This window comes from Scardinius erythrophthalmus (assembly GCF_964197995.2).
Source record: "Scardinius erythrophthalmus genome assembly, chromosome: 11".
Taxonomy (NCBI): Eukaryota; Metazoa; Chordata; class Actinopteri; order Cypriniformes; family Leuciscidae; genus Scardinius; species Scardinius erythrophthalmus.
In genome coordinates, this window is record NC_138231.1 from 31,566,153 (window position 1) to 31,584,873 (window position 18,721).

At 37.9% G+C, this 18,721-nt stretch overlaps 1 protein-coding gene across 1 annotated transcript; it reads right to left on the reverse strand.

The window, feature by feature from the left end:
• Window positions 1-93: 93 nt before the first annotated feature.
• Window positions 94-13,852, reverse strand: mep1ba (meprin A subunit beta a; the record flags this gene model as incomplete). The annotated part of the gene is made up of 14 exons (XM_081378974.1): window positions 94-216; window positions 315-542; window positions 638-823; window positions 1,477-1,944; window positions 2,775-2,990; window positions 5,005-5,157; window positions 5,337-5,555; window positions 5,696-5,874; window positions 6,412-6,529; window positions 6,688-6,766; window positions 7,980-8,023; window positions 8,108-8,167; window positions 8,253-8,271; window positions 13,847-13,852. Coding segments are annotated over 14 exons (1,977 nt in total). The 3' UTR covers window positions 94-214.
• Between the last annotated feature and the right edge of the window lie 4,869 nt (window positions 13,853-18,721).

The following is an 18,721-nucleotide window of genomic DNA, read 5'->3' on the forward strand; positions in this document are numbered from 1 at the left end:
TTCTTTAATATTTTGTATCCTTTTTTATTGTAGGTTTTTGAGTTCTATACATTTTAAAGGCAAGTCATGATTCCATAGATCAAGCTCAGTAATAAAGGGCAGATTCCAGAAAATTTTATTTTTCTCAATAGAGGCTTCATGATATATTCTGCATTCATGATGTCATTAGGCCCTGCTTTTTAGTCCACTGTCCATTTTAAATGGACATTTGGGGTTCTGTAAGAGAAAATTCAGTATAATAGCAGTTAGATGCATTTAATATTAAGTTATAAGGTGTGGAATGAGAGAACTGAATTGGGTAAATGGACACTCACAACCATCTGTCCTCTCTGGCTCAATCTCTCTTTCCATCTGTCGTCTTCTCCTTTGCACGTAGAACAGTACACTCGCAACAAGACCAAGGAACATGGCAGCACCCACAAAGATGCTAACTGCCACCGTTGTTGTAGAGCTTCCATTGGAGTCCTCAATCTGTAATCGCTGATCTCTGATTTCCGGTCTCCAAAACTCTCTCGACTGAGGCTTCAAAAGTCCAGTCACATCTATTGACGAAGTTATACATTCAAACTTAAGTCAACTTCTGTCATATTTCATAGGAATTTCACAGGAATGGAATAAAAACTTGCTGCTCACATACCCTCAAGGGAGAGGAGGAAGATGACATCATCTCCTTTAATGAAGCTCCGACTCTTCAGACGTTCATGTGTGATGTAATTGCTGGTACCATAACCGGGTCCCCGGTAGAATGAACTGCCGTCTGTGTCAGTGACTCGACTGCCTACTTTTCGTGGGTCATCCCAGAAATACTCCACATTACCCATGGCTGCACAAAAGAGAGAAGATATTTATAAAACGTATTTTCTTGTCATGTATCTCTATAAGGTTACGTGTACATTAATCCATATAGATTTGAAAATGCATGTTTTTCTTTTTTTCTTAATGGTTTTCATTTTTGTTTTGTGAAAACTGAGCTTTTTTAAGACCCTTTCCTATAAGTGGATAAATCAGAAAATGTTTCTGCATTGTAGAGTGGACTGAAAACTATTACGGATGTTTTGTTGTGTGATGCCTATTGTACCCACAGTATACCCATGGTTATACCGGTGTAGTGCCTAATTCTGACCCCCGCCAAATTATTACCCCCCTAGTATTGGTAGGTTTAGGATTAGTTGTGGGGGAGGGGTTAAGATTAGGAAATCAGGTAGTGTAGGGTCAGGTTTGGACATTGGCTGCTTCAGTTTTCTACAATTTCTACTTGAGTGTGAAGGTGTGTCATCCATCTTCTTTTACAGTCTGTGAGAAACTTGTGTGATACGTGTGGACAGAGAGTGTTTGGAAGTGAATATGCAGTTTACAAACATATCTGAATGAATGTAGCCTAAATTATCTAGAACCAAGTATCTGTTGAAGCACTTATGGCTCATAAAAATGCCTAATATCTGCTTTCATGCCTCTCTAACTCTGTTTATATCTTACAGTCAGTGGAGGTCTTGGATGGATCAGTAGTGATCATCCTCATGTTGTTCATGCAGTGTTGGATGTCTGGATTCTGGTCCATCAGCTCCATGGATGCTTGTCGCCATGGACACGGCCATTGGAGATTGTCATCATAAGGTCCAGAGGTCAAGTGGAGGTAGATTCCCATTTTATCTGGGCTACTCGTCAAGCCATTAATGTACAAACCAATCTGAAATGAGTAACCATCTGGGGATAGGAAGCGGGGGCTGTAGGTTTTGGCACCGGCAGCAGCTGTAGCAAGAAGACTGGTAAAATCTCGAATACGCCAAGTGAACTGAGGACACTGGGTCTCTGAGAGGTTGATGTCGTCCAGAGAAAGACCACCCTTTGATGCATCTCTTCCTTTAACTCCTTCAAACACCACTCTGAATTTATCAGAGACATCTAGCGTCACATGGTATAGTTCCCAGGAGTCTTTAAGTCCACCTAAATAGCACAAGTATACATTACCCATAGCATAACAATTTATCCTTAAGGTGTGGTCACTAAATTTCGCAGAAGTCACTTTCAAATCAAGCAGCTTTCTGTTGGTCAGTGCGTCGAATTCATGTAACCAACTAGGATACGAGGATACGAGCGATAAATTTGTGGGGAACTTTTTCGGCCCCACACAAAACTCCCAAACTTGTGGATCCCGATTGGAAAGACTAGATACCGTTTCGCCGATAGTGAGAGATGTTCTAAAAGCGCAGAACGTGATTTCGCCAAGTACAACAGGTTCCTGGATCAACATCTTTGTTGATCCTGGAACAACATTCCTGTTCGAAAATGTATTCCCTTACGTATAAGTTATCCCTAAAATCAGAGGGAAATGATAGGAGAAAAACACTGATTGAGAGGGACCTAACCCTGTTTTTAACCCTAAACTTGACATAAAATGTAAACTTGTCCTTCAAATCTGATCAGTTGATTGCAATGTTGTTCCAGGATCAACAAAGACGTTGATCCAGGAACATGTCGTACTTGGTAAAATCTGGTTCTGCTATAAAGCAGCTCACACAGAAGTCACTTTCAAACCAAGCAGCTTTCTGTTGGTCAAGACGGTGAATTTACATGGCTAACTTGAACACAAGTGAAATCTGCGTGCATGGGGAACTTTTTTGCTCTCACACGAAATTACCAATCAAGCAGATTCCTATTGGAATGACTGGATTTTGTCTGCAAATTTTCGCTGAGCAACGGTACGTGACCCCACCTTTCACAGTAAATAATTCTTGATTTTGTGGTTTGTGGTTTTAAATAATTTGATTTATTACCACTGATCTTCCTAATGAGTCTCAGGTTTCCTTTGGGATTTTCAGCGGTGTATTCGCGCACCCAGATGTTTAGCTGGTCATCGGCGCCCCCACTGCTGTAATGATAGAACTGCAGGCATTGGGAGTGTCTTTTGGGATAAAAGAGGCGACTTTCCAGGTAAGCCTTGTTTCCTTGGTTACCTGTGGCTGTGCTGAAATGCATGAAGAACCCAACCCCTGTAAAAGTAAACATTTTATCAGATAATAAGCTACTTAGCCAGTCTTGTCGCTTTTTCACACCTCTTTGAACCTTATAATGGAGTTTAAAGATAATTTTGCATGTCATATAGCAACCCTTGACAAGAAGAGTCTAGAGAAGGTCAAAGAATGAGATTTCCTTATTGTATCGGTAAATAGACCAAAGTGCCACCATAATAATATCATAAAAGAGTAATCAATGCAGGATTATGGACTTTGAATTATGAAACTTTTTACACAGTGGTGGTAAACCAGTGAACAGACAACATTAATTTAACAAATATGTTTTCCACGTGATACTGTCCCATTTAGGATAATCTTTGGCCTAACTATGATATAAGTGACTATGATATGATATAACAATGATTCTCATGCATCAAATCAGATAGTTAACATCAGAAATATTTAAAAAAAAAAATCTTACAATAATGTACATTCTTATGTTAAATGAGCTTTAAAAAAAAGATGCAAATAAGTCATTTTTCTTTTTAAGTAAATTTTGCAAAAAGTATTTGCTATGTGAGTATTATTCACATGAAACCCCAGCTAACAAAAATTAGATTTTTTTTTTTTTTTTTTTGCTAACATTCCCATTAAGTAATGAAAACGTTATTTCTGAATCTTCCCTGAACATTCAAAATGTCCTGGGCCCAGTTTTTCAAAAGTAATCCAGTGGGATTTCGGATCACGGATTGGATCAAATCTTGGAAATGGGTTTTTCAAAAGCAAAAGAGGGATTCTGAACTAAGATCAGATCATGTAATCCGATCTTAAATTTGATCTGGATCAAACCTGCCCTTTGGGTTTTTCAGAACTTTGAACTTGGTTTGGGATCTATTTGATCCAAAAAACAGGATTATCCTGATCCCATCAGAAGGGTGGATTCAGTTGTGATTTTTCGAACCAAATAAAACCAGAGAGGTTTTTTTTTTTTAAGTGAATGATCACAAAATCAATGTTTACTGATGATATATACATTTCTTCATATTTGAAGCATATATGAAGCATGTCACATCTAATGAGATATGGTAAAACAAAATCTACAATTTAACATTATAACAAAATAAGGAAAGTAAAATGTTTCTGTTTATTACAGTGTTTCTGTTTCTTAAAATTAAAATAAACAATGGTTATTTGTGGCCACCGGTATTTTGCCAACTGTTGTTCTTTGCTAAGCCAGTAGGCTACACTGTTGGTTCCATTTAAGGCTCTAGTAAACAGGATTTGGTAATCCTGAAATTTGGTATTTGGATCACAGTGATCCAATCCAAGGTTCCTTTAAAAAACTGGCATAAAAGTAAAATGGATCAGGTGATCCTGGATAGCAAAACATGGGATTTCCAAATCCGGATCAATTTGATCCAGATTACATTTTTTGAAAAACTGGGCCCAGGTTTTAAATGTTTTAACAATGTTTTACGTTTTTGAACAAAAATGTGAACGTTAAGGGAACATTCCATTTTATAATTTTGCAAACATTATAGGAAACTTTTGAATGTTCTCTGAAACAGGTAGTAACATTTAAACGTTTTGAGAACATTACAGACGAGTTAACTTTGAACAAACACTCTATTAATGTTACTGGAAGAACAGAATGCGAAAAGACTACTATGCCCATATTTATAACATTTATAAAACAGTAGGTAAAAAGTATACCGGATGACTTACTACTTCCAATGAAGTGCGCATGTGATGAACACTTTACTATCCCATGAGGCCACAGGAGAGGATTTATGAATTACGATTTTGGACGCAGCTAATCACAACCAATCAGAAAATATTAATAATAATAATTTGAGGTTATGTTATGGGGATTTTGGACCAATGAGATTTCACAATGGGCGGGGCTGTACGATAACTCTGTTAGCATCTGTTAGCTCACTTATGAAGTTTCGTCACCAACAGTTCAATGCTTATGAAGTTTCGTCACCAACAGTTCAATGCAAAACATTGTCGGGTTGAATCCTGCTTTTGTGTTATGGGGTGTTTGTACCTTGACATTGACCCAGAGTGGTGTAGTCCGTCTTTGGACCGCCCTCTACAGTTTGTACACGAGCCCACTTGGCATTTCCACCATCTCCCTGGATCATACCACAGATGTTCGGTTCCTCAAAGTGGCAAGAGTCCAGAAAAGTTGAGGTTGTAGCTGGAAGAATTTTGAAAGATATTTTAGAAGGAGATGAGTGAGAGAAGCCAAGTATTAGTTGAGCAAGTAGTCTTTATCTTACCAGTCAGATTAATTTAATTATATTTATAAAAAAGAATGGAGGATTATGTAACCAGTCAAGGTCAACCAGTCTCCCACAGAAAGTGTTATAAACTTACTACAATTGTATAACCTGTTTAGCTTGAGCAGGTCACTGTCACTGAACTCCATGCGTTGACCAATCACATCCAAGAATTCTGGTATCTTGGTAACGATGGTTGGCTCTTGGCCTTTGTTGAAGGACGTCTTACTGTAGTGCATGACCGAAGAGTAATCATAGGGCACACCGAGAGAGCTTGATACCGTTTCATCATATAAATTGAAGTTGTGCTCTTTACCTAATTGAGAATTAAACAAGGAAACAGTTGCATGTAATAATAGAATATATAAAGTAAAGAGTTGATAGCATGATAGAATATCACTAAAAAGAGATTTATTATTCAATGGCATGAAACATGTTTATGAATTCAGTTATTACCCTCTTCAATCTGGTCCCACACTATGGTGACGTAGTCGTCTCTGTCAGTTCTGGATTGCTCGTGCCACAAACCCAACGCATGCAGAAACTCATGCTCCACTGTTCCTAAACGGTCACAGTTTGAACCAACTGACAACTCCTGTTTCCCCATCTGTCGATTCCCCACCTTCGAGTAACATCTGGAACAGAGAAAAATCCTGAATAACACCCCTTCGGATTCAGTCAGTGCAAGGGGGAAAGAAAAAGTCCCTTGTACTGTTGCAGCTTGCACATGCTATTACTGGCATAAAATATTAGGAAACACTTTATTTCGAAGGTCGACTTTAGACATTTTATGTAGACCTGCCTTTGCAAATACCCGTCATTAGTGTTTAGTATTAGTAGACTGTTTGCTTAATATCTGCTGACACTTTTTGTTGTAAATTTACTTAGTAGAACGTCTAAAGTGGACCATCAAAATAAAGTGTTACCAAATCATTTTTTATATATATATATATATATATATATATATATATATATATATATATATATATATATATATATATATATATATATATATATATATATATATATATATATATATATATATATATATATATAAAGGGTAGGACTTTTTATGTTTTTGTATTCAAAAAACGAGAGAGCACAATGTTACATCCATTAATATGAATGTGGATAGACTTGATTATTGAGTTTAATGTTTGAAGTTTCCTCACCCGCTGCCTTTAAACACAGAAATGTAGTTTGGCTCTCCACCCCAGGGTTTGAAGTCAATACAGGTCTTGAGTCTGTATTGCTCAAATGCTTTCAGTATCACGCCTTTGGCATTGATCTCTGTTGAAAATGACATATGAATGTGTGAAAGAGCATGTAAAAGAGAGAAAGACAGTGAGCAAGAGATTATAAAAGATTAAGTTAGAATGAGTATGTCAGATAAAGATCAAAGCAATAATTCAACTGAACTGAATCAATAATTTTATAGATTCATCTACCAAGGCTGCTGTCTAGGAAGTACGGCACAGTGGTTGGCCAGCGATACTGTTCACCCAGAATAGTGTTTCTGCTTTCTCCCTGTTAAACACAAACCAAACATGGATTTAGCTTCATTTACACATCCCTGTTATTTAATTTTGCAAGTTACCTTTTTTTTTTTTAATTGCTTGAAAAATAATGAAAACTTTATTTACACATCCATATTTTATTTACAAACCTTATAGAAAATGAATAACAACAACAACAAAAAACAGCTCAAATAATATTGAGTTTGACATCCTGAGGTTTAAGCATTTTCTGAAGGTTAATCATCTCCTAAAATTATTTTATTTTGTAATTTTGATGTTTTGTCATGTTTATTGCTTGACAATTTAAATCAATATTTTTTTAGATGTCCTAGATTTTAGTTACAAACCTCATAGAAAACAGCTCATATAATATGTATTTATATGTATATGTATTTTCTGAATGTTATTTTTACAAGTGAGGCTCTTTCGCACCCGAATATTGACTTTCTCATGTGGACTTAATTTCCCATATTCACTCATTCCTGGAACTGATCGCACTCTCACCTGCATTTCATCACACACACACTTCTTAAGCAGATCACAACCGCACACATTTTGCGAAGTCTTGATTTGCCTCGGTGATCTTTTCTGAGCATGTATTCATTGTGTATTGTTATACCCGTATTTGATTTGATTTGGACTGTCACTCGTATTTGACCCTTGCCTTGACCCTTGCCTGCTATTTGGACTCTGTACGTTTGCTGCATGCCAAACCAGACTACTGTTTGTTTCTGTCGCTGTCATTGTAGACTGCAACTTTATAACTCTGGTTTTTAATAAAACTGCAGATGGATCCTCATCCTGTAGACCCGTCATTACAGATAAGCATCTCCTAATTTTTTTTTGTATAAAAAATAATTACGTTTGTTAATTCTTTGTTAATCACACAAACTGTATGTACATGACCTAAATTTTAGTTACAGATCTCACAAAAAAAAAATGAATAGTTAAAAAAATGTAACTTTAAATGTAAAAAAAAAAAAAAAAATTAGTTTGACATCCTGAGGTTTGTCAAACATTTTCTAAAGGGTTAAGCATTTCCAAAAAAAAAAAAAAAAAAAAAAAAAAAAAAAAAATATATATATATATATATATATATATATATATATATATATATATATATATATATATAATTTTTTTCTTCTTTTTATTTTAACCGGGTTCTGGTCCTATTTTGTACCCTGTTCATGGAAAGTACCATGCCTGTTTTCTAAAACACTGACCTTCTCTATCAGAATGTCTCCTTCCACCAGGTGAAGTCCTGCCTCTGTTGAACAACACAGCGGTTACTGCAAAAGTATAATCGAAATAATGCTACAGATTTAAGACGCATATTAATGTTTCCACAAACCTTCATTTATTTCAAATATATCTTGGTCTTTTCCATTATCTACATCAATCTCTGTTTTGCCTTAAAGAAAAGTCAAAGAAGCAAAGAATATAAAATCCTTTAAAATCAAATGTTATTTTGAAAGAATGTGATTATAATAACTCACCTGACAGTGAAGATGTTGGCTTTGAAAGAAAACATTTGAGGAAAGTGTCAAATGTGCACATTTACATCAACAAATAATGACAGTGCAAGCCTTGATATTGTATGAAATACAACTTTTGTTTAGCATGTATTATGATCACAAAATTGTGGTTTTCTATGACATACCCTGACACTGAAAGTACTGAATTCTGGACTCACCAAACCCAGGACCGCGGTACATGAGAATAGAATGAGAAATGTATGGAGAGATGCCATGAGATCGCTTTACTCTTCAGTTATTCTCTTCAAAATATCAGTGTATATATGTGTATGAACCAATTTATAGTTCTTAAGAGCTTAGTCCGCAATGATAAGAGCCTGCAGCTGATAGGGTATGCTTTATGATGGTCACCATATTATTACATGATAAAAGTAGTTATTGATAATGACTTGGCTTAGAGTTTGAGGTTTAATTGCACACTATATAAATTATAAACGCACACTTCATGAAGTCTGCGATGAAAACATTTCCACAGAAGGTTGTTTCACAGTAACTTTTATTTCACAAATATATTTTACAGTGTATATGCAGACCCTGAAGTCATTCAAATAATTCATTCAAACATTATTCCACAGATACATCCTATATCCTACAAAAAGTGTATATTTCACACTATATTATATCTAAAAAGAAAGTGCAAGAACAGCTAAACTGTGCAAAATGTTTTCAGCTGATAAATCTTGTTAAAAGCATGATCAATAGCCTATCGTATAGAAAGAAAATGTGAAAAGAACTTCAATTTATATGATGATATGGTGTCATATGAAAACACAACACAGCTTATAATACATGTTAATCAGATAATCAACTTTTTTTTTTCTTTAAAGGGTAACTAAACCCTAAACCAACTTTTTTTAGTTAATGATCTGTAAGAATGGGGCTTTATTAGTGCTGTTCATTGATTCGAGTAACTTTTTTGACATTTGGGTATAAAGTGTTTTAATTTTACAATATATGGTGTAAAAACGTCTGAGTGCTGCCCTCTTCAGGTTGAACGGTGGCTACTGCAGTTGAATTTTCCTATTGGATGTTTGCGGTACTGCGTGACGTAAGCGGTACAACGCTACGTAAGCAGGTTCCAGCTCACCACGCCCTTGGTAGGAGCTCACCACACCCTTTTTGGTATGAGCTAGCGTAGATTTAGTACAGTGGGCAGGAGGGTAGCAGCTATAGGTGAACGTGAAGTGTTGCTGGTTGCAACAGAACTGCTGGACTGCATAGCTTTCCAGCAGATTTGGAAATTTGACGCCAGTGGTTGCATGCACTTGGCCTGGAAGACCGTGAGTGTGAAACTTGCATTTTACGAGGGATTGCTTCTCCAACGCAATAGAGGTGGAAATGGGCTTCTCCACACAGCTCGCGCTGAAAAGCGACGCAGTGCCAAACGCTGCTCCTCCTGCATGGACTCCACCACCGCCGCGGCGTCTCGATGTGAGTGATCATATATATTTTAATGACAATATATGGTTAGGCTAAAGTTAATCCTCTGGGGTCGACAAACGCGCCAGCGCATTTTGCTGTTTTTTTTTCACATAGCGGCAAAATATGAATAAGCCTAACGTTATAGTATAGAGACTGCACGCTATTAACATCCACTCGATAAAACTCATCAGAGGCATGTACTTTACGTCGTCTTGAGACCCTGTGAGTGAGTCACTCTCCATTTTAGAGAGTCTGACAGCAGCTGTCAATTAATCCGTCACTGCGGGTCTCATGCAGCACGCCCCTCTATCTCCGCTGGGGTCTGCCCACTTTTCTAGCATTTTTCAAATATTGCCAGTAGGGATGGGCGATACCACTTATTTTGTTTTCGATACGATACCGATACTTTCAAGGCCAGTATCGCCGATATCGATACCGATACCGATACCTCTAAACTGAACTTTTAAATTTGAAAATTTCTTAAATTATTGAATTACTAAGATTAAAATGGGTAATGATACCCACTTAACATTATATATTAAAGGCATTTTAACATTCAATATACGCCGTAATTGGAATTTATTAGATTATATTTTTATTTACACGTGATTACAATGTTTACTTGTAGTGGAAACCATGGAAATCTACAAAATATTATGTGACTAGTTGAACTATGATCACTGTAATGTTAATTTCCATAAGGGACTGCCACTGACCGGCTGTTGCACCCATAAAATGCAACCTTTTATATTCTGACAGTGTATGATTTATATTAAAATTAGTTACAGAATAGAACTATGAACTTTTAACATTCAAAAAACAATTTATTTGCACAAACTATGTAGGCTATAATTTAAATTAGTTTATTGTGAAATAGCTCAAACATATGATGTTTTTCTGTCTTCTGTTAATCATTGTTCTGGGCTGCGTTTCCCAAAAGCATCAATGGTTTCTCGAGATACTTTTGGGAAACGCATCCCTGTTTGAATGTATTGTCGGCAGTGTGTGATCGCTCTCTGTGATTGATTGCATCTGACTTGCAGCATTTGCGTGTGTTCAGATAAGCAGGAAAATAGTTATACTACACAATTATTTGCTAAACATAGGTTATTCATCCAATTCAATGCATATTGTACGCATTAAACTTCTTGTCAAATAAACAAAATCACTGGTAAAAATAAAAAATAAAAAAAAAACTGTAGTATCGATATTTTTATTTGAGTATCGATACTTTCGATACTCGACGTCAGTATCGATGTATCGATACTTTGTATCGATACGCCCATCCCTAATTGCCAGTGGGTGGAGTCAGGCTCTGAGCAGGAGTTTAGTTACCCTTTAATAGCAGTTCAATCAAAATTTCTAACCATAGCCTATTGGTAAACAGTTCAATATCACATCTTCAACTTATCAATCACTTCTCAACTGTTCACGATTATGCCATAATCTTGTATACAAACTTATTTTAGATGCTGTCCAGAAAAAAAATCCAGAGAACAGCGTTGTTCATGTTATGTTTCTGAAAATGAGCTCTAAATGTTTTTCATATATGATGCTAGAATTGCACACTGAAGATTCATCTCATCGGTTTGGTGCAGGTTCTGCGGATCAGTGAAATAAAGGATTACAATTGAACATTGACAGTGTGTGTGAATATATATTTATTGGGGAAAAGTTCTTTGATTTGTGTACGTGTATATGGCTTACTGTACGTTCACACCGCCGCCGACTTGAGCTGCAAAGAAGCTCTGGCCGCCCAGTCAAGGACGCTTGTCAAAAAGTACGGTGATGAGCATAGACAGTATATAAACTGGACACAGCGACCCCATAGGCTTCAACGGAGAGAAAGTGAAGCACATTAGAAGCCCTCATTTCCTGATTGCCAAGCGTACTGCGCAGACTCAAACTGAGCTTGACAACGTGGATGTGACGTGAGCAGCCTGCCTGACAGTTGTAAGTTTTCTAGTAGCTGTGCCAAACGAAATCTGAACCATTCCCTTCCGAATCTTGCAGAGATGGAAAGCGTGAGTAGGATCTGTCCATGAGCTAGGAGCAGGAGCAACGTCATGACTCTCTATGGCCTTCTCCCTTGACTTTATCGGACTTTATGCCTCCACGTCCCCCCGATTGCATGCGAGCTTCTCTTCCTGTCTCTACGGTAATTTGCAGAGAGTCGCGTGGTTATGACGCAATCGTTAGCCTACTTTTACAAAAACTGCTTCTACGGGGCCATAACGTAAGATACAAGGTAATGGAGCATTTTATACATTGTCGTGTTTCTTTAGAAATAAACAATGGACAAATGGAGTCTTTAAACGCCTCAGATGTAAAGTTATTCGCTGTCAAAGTGACGCCAAAATGAATGGGAGTCAATGGGATGCTAACAGCAGGTGAAGGCTTGTTAGCCAATGGCGGCTCCCGGGGGTACCTTCAAAGTAATATGAAACGCTTACCCACTGGTGATGAGGCTTGTTGACGCTTTGGCCGCTCGGACGTATGTCGATCATGGGAGAAGAGAGGTGTCACACCATGAAATGTAAACAGAAAAAACAAGCAATGCATTCGGAAATTTAGGATATCGCACAAGATTTGTCAGCACAGAAAACATGTCATCCCTGGAGAGTTTTTTTCGACACCATCGTCGTATCAATTGATTTTGATTAATATCCGCGAGGGAGAGAGAGAGCAAGAGTCTCGCATTCAAGACAGCGCTTGGGTGAGTGCGAGCGCGCGGCCGGGGCTCTCTCTCTCTCTGCTCGTTCTTATGCCCTGTCAAGCGCGTCCTGTTAAACTGACAGGACTTAAAAACACATGCAAATGATACACTTTCACTCTATGATGGTTAAACTCTGCAATTAATAATTTTTTCTCGGAACTAATGTTTTGGTAGGAACGAAAGTTTACATCGTATGTTTCTCCGGAATCAGCCAGCGCGAAGGACGTCTCTATTCCGATTGGTTAGCTCATATGGGTTAGCTACTTCAGAGCCCGTCTACGGCATAGATAACATAAACGCTTACGTTTATATATGATATCTATGGTCTACGGGCTATGGTCTATAATATGGTCTACGTCCATATTAGACATTCTCTGGCTACTTTCAACTTTCTGACTGACGCTCAAAACGCCCAAAACGCGACGCCGATGGATTTGACGCTCCTTGCAGCTGAGAGAAGCCAGCTTCCATTGAAAATGAATGACTTGCGGTAACTTTGGAAGCCCAAGTCGGCGGCGGCCCCTTCCAGATTATATAAAAAATTCACAGACAACAAATTCACAGCTCTATAGAGCTGGTAAGTCCCGCCCCTTCCGTAAAACCCCACTGGACCTCTAGGTTGAAAAATCGTCAATGCAAGTGAATGGGAGAAAATAATTATTTTCTGGTCCCGTTTGAATTTTGCCATGAATGTGAGCATATGTTGTCTGTGAATTTTTTATATAACTTTTCATGTTACAAGTTTGACAGTATATGGTATGATTCTTCGGCTAGCAGTTGTGGAAAAGACATGAGAAAGATTACATGTCGCCTATGTGACGTCACCCCATAAAGTTGACTTACCCGTGGTTTTCACCAACTTAAACGATTTTGTCCTCTCCCTGAAAGGAGGAGGTGAAGTGCACCAAAGACACAGCCATTTTTAGCGGGATCCGTGAGCTAATCCGTGTGCTAGTGGTGTTGACGTTTCAAACACGTCGAGAGTATGTAGTCCACAAAGTGCTCTCACACAAAGTCTAACCGTATAAATTGTATCATTCTTTACACGAAAAGTTATATAAAAAATTCACAGACAACATATGTTCACATTCATGGCACAATTCAAACGGGACCAGAAAATAATTATTTTCTCCCATTCACTTGCACTTCCGGTTTACTTCCTGTTTCTGCCAAGAACTTCCGGCGCAGGCTGAGTAGTGGTGTAAAAATGGCTTTGGAATGGCAACATTCGACCGAAAATCTTACTAAAAATGGTGTTTTGACCGTTCCGCATCCAAGTAAGGTAACCTCATGGGCGGACAACATGTCGATATGGCCCAGCATCACAACATCCAAGATCTTTTCTTATTTTATTGATTCCATGGCGGTGGATGGGAACGCAATTAATAACCTGAAAAGCTCTGAGGCGTTTCAGTACCTCCATTCCGACAAAGTGGGCTGTGTACTTTTACACGATATGGGTAGTTTACTTTACCTAAAGGCCGATGTTCAAACAAGCCAGTCCGTTAACAATTCAGCGCATAACGCCTGGGTTTTGGTTACCAAGACGGGAGATGTGGGGACTGCAGGCTGTACCTGTATCGCCGGACCCGGACGTTCCTGTAGCCATGCAGCCGCCGTGCTTTGGAAGGTACGTTAGCCCATCTTATGCTTGTATTAAGATGTTTGTATGTATCCGTGTGTTAACAGAACACGAAGAGTAATACAAATAAAAAGTAATCCCCTCTAGCCTGCCTGCCTAGCATTTTAAATGCTCGTTGATCGGTGCTGATAGGAAGAGAGACATCAAAAGCTCCACTGTCCCTACATCATGGTGATCACAACACACAACTTGAGTGTGAGAAATGTAGGGCATTCAACACCACATACATTGACATGACCACAACCCAATTTATGTACATTGAGCAGCACACAAAAGAACAGAGCAGGGAACAACTGTGGCATGACATGCGACGGGTACGGATAACAGCAAGCACAGCCAAGAATGTGCCAGTTCGGGCTACCACAGCACCAGACAAATTCTTGTCTGAACACCTCCATCCTACCTTTCACGGTAACGCGGCAACCCGGCAAGGAGCAGAGGGTGAAGAGCACGCCAGGCAATACCTGCAAGACCAAGGTCATGACATTGATGTGAAAGGTTTGGTGGTTTGCCCGAGTGAGCCATGGCTTGCTGTGAGTCCGGATGGTGTCATGAACAGAGACACACTACTGGAGATCAAGTGCCCTGTCTTAGTCAAAAACCAGTCCCTTACTGAAGCACTTGCTGCTAAAAGCAGTGAGATCAAACGCATGCCCACAGGGGACTTCCATCTGTCCTTCAATGGGCCAAAGGGATATTACATGCAGGTGCAACTGGGCATGCACTGCACAGGGCTACGGCAAGCCTTGTTGGTGATTTGGAGTAACACTGAATGTCTGCAGCTCAACATGCTCTACGACCAAACCTTTGTTGAGGGACATATCTCAAGGCTACACTCCTTCTATTTCACCCACATGTTGCCAAAAGTTGTCGATGACTTCGATGATGGAAGGCTGGAGTTGTGCTCCAGATACATGGATGTTGTAAAATCAGCATGACCTGCTTATGTGTACTGGGGTTATTAGTCATTCCTTTTTTAACCCCTTGTCCCCTGTTGTCACAAATTTGTGTCAAATCCTTTCTAGCTTTTATTTATTTTTATCAAACTGATTTATTTTATTTATTTTCTTTTACTTTTATTTATTTTTAATATCAGTCACTTATCATTTATCTTTATTTATTAATTTTATTTATTTAATATTTTATTTTATTCCAGTCTTTTTCTTTTTGTAATATTTTGAGATTTTTTCCTGTATTTACTTTGTTTTTATTTAATTATAAAAAATTACCACCAATGTTATCTGGCGTCAGAACGCACACAGATATACTATAGATATAGATATAGATATAGATAGGCTTGGCTATATATTTATATTAACTTAATTTATATTTTTAAATGGATATTTTAAATGCTATATTTTCATATCATGTGTGTTTGCACACGTGTTTGTATAAGAAAATATAAGTAAATATAATAATGTAAAATAAAATGTAATTTCTTTTTTTTTTACATATTTACTTGTGTATGTATATAGAGAGAATATTAAAAAATTATGTAAAATAACATTCCATTACATATACTGTATACGTGCATCTAATGAGAGCAATGTATTATGTAAAATATTGTACATGTATAGAAATATTTGATTTTCATTTACATTTTATTTCTCTCTCTACACACATGCATACATTTACATTACATTGTATTAAATTTATTGTAACCTGTACACCACTTGGAATGTCTCATGGACCACAGTTTGAGATCTACGCTCTTCAGTTTTCAGCTTTAGATGCTTTAGTCAGCTGTTGTTCTCATTCTGTCATGTCTATACCAACAGCGATGCCACTGGGAAGTACAGTAGATGTATTCGCCACAGAAGACCCAAACATCACAGAGGCATCTGAGCAGGAGCTACAGATCTATGAGAAAAAAAACAACGTCCTGCATGGCCACAGGAAGAAAAAGTACATGTTTCTTAATGTTTCCTTAGAAAGTTGTGTAACATTGTCAGTCTACCATAATCCGTGCTCATCATAATCATTTGAAAGGGAGAAGATTGTTACCATGGAGTTCATCAGGAAGTACATCCATGTTGCTAAGCTGGTGAAGCCAGTCCTCACACAGGAGGCGTCGAACTACATAGCAGAGGAGTATTCCAGACTCCGGAGCCATGACCAAGTCAACAGTGACTCCGCCAGGGTCTGTAGAACACCACTGCATCACATAATACAACAAAGTTTTGTACATAAAATGGATGCGTTTATATTATGCATCATACTACTAGTCAGGTCAGTGTGAATGGGAGGTTGACGTTACAGTACGAGTGTTTGAGTAGTAGGTGTGAGCTAACTCTACAGGAAGCGTCCTCGCATCTCTAAAGATGATGATGTGGAAATGACTCAAGAAGGAGAAGACTCTGACCCTTATGATTTCACCGAAGAGGAAAACAGTAGGTCAACTGATTCCGTTTGACTTTATCAATTAGCTTTGCTAGAAACCAATGCAGGTTCTTGTTCAATTGTTGTACTAAATGTGACCCTGGACCACAAAACCAGTCACAAATCGCACGGGTATATTTGTGGCAACAGCCAACAATACACTGTATGGTCAAAATGATCGATTTTTCTTTTATGCCAAAAATCATTAGGATATTAAAAAAAGATCATGTTCCATGACAATATATTGTACATTTCCTACCGTAAATATATAAAAGGTTTATTTTTGTTAGTGGATGCAGCAAAATCACGAACATAAATGGACAACTTTAAAGGCGATTTTTCTCAATGTTTCGATTAATTCGTTAATTTTTTTTGTTTTTTTTGCACCCTCAGATTCCAGATTTTCAGATTGTTGTATCTCGGCCGAATATTGTCCTATCCTAACAAACCAAGGTGTAACACGAGTGAATCTGACTGCAGTAGATGTGAAAGAAATGTATAAAAATGATGTTATTTAAGCCAGCGCAAATACCTGTGTTTACATCCTGTTTTCGGGTGAAGTCCAAAGTAGTCGATTGCCGAGTTCACGCGCATAGGTTTAGTACCTATGATCACGCGCGTGAACTCGGCAATCGACTACTTTGGACTTCACCCGAAAACAGGATGTAAACGCAGGTATTTGCGCTGGCTTAAATAACATCATTTTTATACATTTCTTTCACATCTACAGCAGTCAGATTCACTCGTGTTCACTCTGAAGGAATCACTCACATTTTCTGTGCACTTGTAATGACACATCAATGATGTTAAGAGGCTAAAAGCAGGTTTAGTACTTGCCCCATTGAAGTCAACAGGGTGCAAATTTTAAAAATAGAATAACTCGGTGTAGGCAACACCGATTTTTGTCGTTGTTCTCTGTATTGACAGCACTCCAAATGTACAAAAAAATGAGCTCAATGTTAAAATTGACCGGAGTTCTCCTTTAAAACTACTTTTAGCCAATGACGTTAGCCAATCATAACAGTGGGCGTTAACACTGAACCCCAAAACAGACTGTTTGAATCAGAGGATGAGAAACAGGGTGGGAAAAGGTCATAAATCACTACAATTTTAACGTTTTTTGTCCAAAAAACTATAATAATACTATAATTGCACTGAAGGAAACATAATAAAACAAAAACAAAAACGTACTCGGTTACTAACGTAACCTCGGTTCTCTCTAGAGAGAGGAACGAGTACTGCGTAGAATACGCTAGGGGAAAATCCTTTTCCACGAGAATACTGAAGCCAAAAAAATTATCCTTTAATTTTGCATTAATGTAAAACGCGTTGCGGCAGCATACAGACATAGGCGAGGCAGCTCGCGCGCCTATTGGCTGGTCTGCTGGCAACTGCTTAAGCCTATCGAGCGAGACCTAGAGTGACGTCAGACCCAATGAGGGCGCTTCGCGCCCTCTGCGTCACGTCCCGCCGAAACGGGCGTGGCTTAGGTCTATAAATACCGCTCGCAGGCATTAATTCTCTGGTTTTTCATAGTCGAAGCAACCAGAGCGCGTGCAGGCACGGCAGGATACGCAGTACTCGTTCCTCTCTCTAGAGAGAACCGAGGTTACGTTAGTAACCGAGTACGTTCTCTTACGAGAGATACTCTCGTACTGCGTAGAATACGCTAGGGGAACCTAATGTAAAACGCCGTGCGTGCTGGGATCTGATACCATAGACCAGGGGTCGGCAACCTTTTTGTCATAGAGTGCCATTTTTAAGTTTCCGAGTTCATCACTGTGCCACAACACACACATAGCCTATATATATATATATATATATATATATATATATACACATACACATACATACATACATACATATACATAAACACACACACTCATATAAATACACAAACATTTTACATTTTCATAATGGCTTACACAGAAATAGTACAGAAATTTAAATATTTCTCTTGAAATTTGTTTTAGATTTAGATAGACAATTTAATAGTATTTATAACTCCTAGATGCACTGATTACAATTTTCTAGGCCGATTCCGATTTTCATTGAGTTTGACCTGCCGATACCGATTTTAGCCGATTCCGATTTCTTTTTTTCTAACCACTTTACAACACACAGAAATATATATATTTTTTATATATATATATATATATATATATATATATATATATATATAAAATATCATATCCTTTTACCCAAACTGAATAATAAAAACAAGTTTAAATGAGTAGATTTTATATAAATATTTTTGAGTCTTCATTTTCT